The 4088-nt window shown below is 40.5% G+C and overlaps 1 protein-coding gene across 1 annotated transcript in view; it reads right to left on the bottom strand.

The window, feature by feature from the left end:
- Window positions 1–3547, bottom strand: part of MCTS1 (MCTS1 re-initiation and release factor) — a gene marked incomplete at its 5' end in the record, with an annotated part of 6193 nt that extends 2646 nt beyond the window's left edge. Inside the window, 4 exons of the mRNA XM_031056077.1 lie at window positions 272–339; window positions 1361–1494; window positions 2580–2677; window positions 3387–3547. Of these exons, the coding sequence (XP_030911937.1) occupies window positions 272–339; window positions 1361–1494; window positions 2580–2677; window positions 3387–3547 (461 nt within the window). The remainder of the gene's footprint in view (window positions 1–271; window positions 340–1360; window positions 1495–2579; window positions 2678–3386) is intronic.
- Window positions 3548–4088: the final 541 nt, after the last annotated feature.

The raw sequence follows: 4088 nt of genomic DNA, 5'->3' as shown, positions 1-4088 counted from the left end.
AAGAGCAGGCCACAGAGAAAAAAAAAAGCCTGGACAGGCAACCAAGATCCAGCAGGACTTGAGTCTCTGCTGTCCCTGCAGACAGAAGTCTCTTCAATGTTTTCAATCCTCTCAAATCCAAATTACATCTCTTGCCTAGCCCAGGTAGTACTCTGTACTCAACACACGCTGCAACAGCAATGCAGTAAGCTTGACAGTGGTGCTTATACTCCAAACTAACATAAGAATAATAACATGGGACAGGTTATAGTTCAGCTTTTAAAACACTTACATGTCCTCAGCTGACATCTTCATTACTCCCACACACAATGCATGTTGTTTCCCCTCTGCCATAATTGCCTACAAATTACTGCTAAGGAAAACAGAGTTATTTTTAAACTATTTCAGAAAAGTCAAAGCAATATGAAGAAATTACTTCCAAAAACACTTTCAAAAGCCAGTGTTGAACTTTTAATCCTTTAGTAATTCTAGAGTTCCAGTTCTTAAAGATAAGCAAAACAATGCACTGAATTTAACAATTGAATCAGTGTGTAGAACAAAGCATGCATTTATGAACTTGGAACAGCAATTACAGAAAAAATCTCCCAGTGCTAAATTTCTTCCTTTGTGTCTAACAAAGAGATGACAGTCTCTGCCTTTCTGGAACAAAACAGCACATGTTTGTGGGGCCATTTTAGATTCCAAGGCACAGAAGAATTGAGACACCCATTTAAAAACCACAAGTACTGAAATCACATGTGTCCTTTTCAGAGTTTAGCAACACGTGATGTTAACTGCTGATCTTTCCTATAGCATCCAACTAACAACAAAAGCAGCACAGCTTGGTGTTATAAATGCTGTATTTGTTCAGGGCTCTTTTCTCAGTAATATAAGGAGTGAATTAGCCTACTTTCCTCATTTTACATACACTAATTTCAGACACAGAGAGCAAGTCCTGACTGCAGTAAAGCTGATCCTACTCCCTTTCCTAATTCCCTATGAATAGGAGAATTCTTCTGAAGGGAATACAAGATTGACTAACATGGCAGGGCACAAATTACACTGCACCTCATCTACTTTTCCATTCTGCATAAAATCACTAAGGAGCTCCACTTACCAACAAGATTAATGGAACAGCAGCCCACCCAACAGGACAGCACGAATAGTTATGTGGTTTGGAACATACAGTAAGTGAAAAAATATGAACAACTTTAACCTTGCCAAGCAATATCTAAACCTGTGCAGCTCCTTTCTGATTACTAGTTATTTCATGAAATCAAATTAAAACCCAAAGTAAAACAGATAATAATCAACTGAGAACACAAGAACAGAAATGTAACTCATCTCACAGTGAGCAATAATTCATATTTAAGAAGGATACAACAACAGTGTCAACAGCAGCAGGGTAAAGCTTTGCTCCAGGAGATGTCAGGCCAGGGCACATTATATTAGCTCCACTCAGGACGAATTTAATGGCGCCTTTATCAACCTGCTGATGCGGGAGAATAAATGGGTCTAGGAGGGGAAAGACACAGCATTGCCATTAATACAGCACCAGCACAACATGAACAGCTCATTATAAAGTCAGTTTAAACAGGGCAATTAGATATAGTGTCCTGCAAGGGTAGGAAGTTTGAGAAACAACTACCTGAGCTCCTGCTGGGTGGTACCATCCCAAAAGGACACAAATACTGACCCAAAGGGACAAAAATACTGAGCCAAAGGGACACAAATACTGTCCTCCCAGATTACATCTTTTATCTGAGAACCAAAGGTAATCCAGCACTTCAGGCTATGGCTCCTGCACACTCACAGACCCATAGACTGAGCAAGAATTTTTCCGTAGGAAAAACAACCACACAAGTGCCCATCCTAAGACATCTTAAAACCAAGGGGTCTTAAATCCTGCAAAGTCCATGTACTCTAACAAATTACTCCAATATGAAAGAAAAACAGTTCAACGTTAACAGAACAAAAAAGGCAAACAAAGACAAAATTCATGAAAGCTGTCAGCTTTCCAAGCCATCCTTCAAGTGCAGGCACACTCCTGAAGCATTTCCAACACCAAGATGTGACTGAATAACATTCTTTGGGATTCAAAACAGAGTAACACAATCAAGCAGAACAGCAAGAAAAAAAATGCAAGAGTAAATTGTGAAAAGTAAAAAGCATGCAGCCCAAGTTCCTACAGGAGACAGATATACATCATTAAACTCAGGAAGACAGATATTTTTCTAGTAAGAACTTACAAGTATTTGTATAACAAGACTTGAAAGAAAAAAGATAGGGACCAACAACAGTAAATTTATATCTCTGTCCTAAGGGAGCCTCTCAAGATTTTTTTAGAGCTTTACACAATTTAATTCTTACTTAAGTTCAGATTGCTTAGCATATAGCATGGAAGCAATTAACATAGACACGTGAAATAGAAAATAAATTCAAGTTAAGAAAGCATACTGTGTCTTTAACATCTATTCTGGAATACGCATATGCATGGAATATATGGAATGGAAGCTCCTTTTAATTTGTTTCTACAGATGTCCTGTGGAATCACACTGTCACCCTTCTCTTCCCAGCACAGCCACCCTCAGGAAACTTACATTTGTGAAGCAACCTTAGCGTCGGGTAAAAAATCCCTTCTCTTTGCCTGAAGAACAGCAACTCCCCATTCACAGTGAGGATTTCTATATGTTCATGACTGCAAGATTTAAAAAAAAAAAAAGAAAATCCAAGTGCTACTTAACCCTTTTATGCTTTAAATACAGTATTTTACTTAATGGAGTGTGGTCTATCTTAGCACCTGAGAATAAAAACAGTCAATTAGTAACAACATTTAAAACTAAAAATATTATCTTTTTGTATGACTTGTTCTTCAGCAGTGGTCTCCTTCTTCCCCCTTTGAGAAAGAAGAAACCTACTGACAAAATACACAAACAGCATTTCCTTGCCATTGCTTTCTGAATGCAATACAAACAGTGAATAATGAGAAGGAATCAGCAAAAATGTACTACTATCTATTTAAAAAAAAGGAAAATAATCAAGATAATCCATGGAAGCCCAAAAATAATACAAAATGTTACTGACAGGAATCCAAACAATTTTGAGCTTCTATGTGCATAAAGCTGAATGCTTCCCTTCAATAACAGGCTGATCCTTGGAGACACCCTGAATACACTGCACCTGAGCTACTAGGAAGCATTTTTAAGTTCCTCAAGCATCCTACTAGCACATGCCTTTAAAGTACAATGAGCACGTGCCAACTTTCCACTCTGGCCATAACAAGGACTACTAGTTATTAAGAGATGATGGATGCCTATCAAAGGTGGTAGGCTTATTTACTGTACAAAGGAAACAAAGGAAGCAATCCTAGCATCTTGAAAGCAAAGTTTAAGAGAAGAGATACTTACCATCTTACTATTTTGACTGGATCTTTCTTTGGCATGATTTGGTTTAGCCATGGTTCAATAACAGGAAACTGGTCTATCAGTTGATTCTTGATGCCTTTAATAACGGAAGTCTTCAGCTGGATACAGTTTGATACATTCTCCTTTTCATCAAATCTGTAGAGTGAAAGTATTTTAGAAATGCACAAAAGATGTATTTTTCAGGAGCTGTCTTCAGAAGTGTTTATAAATTCACTACAGAAGTCTAGTAGCAGACTGACTGTCCAACTTTCAAGCGCAGGATTTCATTAATCTCAAATTTGTCCCCGGGGAACACCTGGGCTGGGGGAAGGCAGGAGGTCCCCCCTTAGTAGCCTGTCTTCATCCCTAAACTTTTTGTACGGCCACAGCCCATGTTCAGTCTCACAGATAAACCCTGGCCCACGGCGCTATTTTATCCAACTCCAAGAGAACTCTGCCGGTAACACAAACACCCACAGCCCTGCTCCGATGCGAACCCTCCAAGTCCACAGAAACACGACCGGCGCCCTGTACCAGCCGAAGTTGGGATAAGTTAATGACTCAGCTCCATTTACCGAGCGAGTGCCCTGGGCAAAGCCGAGGGCTGCGGGCGGCGGGGCCCAAGGAGGCCGCGGGGCCGCTCCCGCCAGCGCAGCGCCGAGCCCGGGGCTGAGGGGGCGCCGGGCGCCGTCCCCCCCCCCCCTC

This window comes from Geospiza fortis, unplaced genomic scaffold (genome assembly GCF_000277835.1).
Source record: "Geospiza fortis unplaced genomic scaffold, GeoFor_1.0 scaffold157, whole genome shotgun sequence".
NCBI lineage: Eukaryota > Metazoa > Chordata > Aves > Passeriformes > Thraupidae > Geospiza > Geospiza fortis.
Note: the sequence above shows the minus strand (reverse complement) of the source record. Positions and strands in the feature narration are given on the sequence as shown.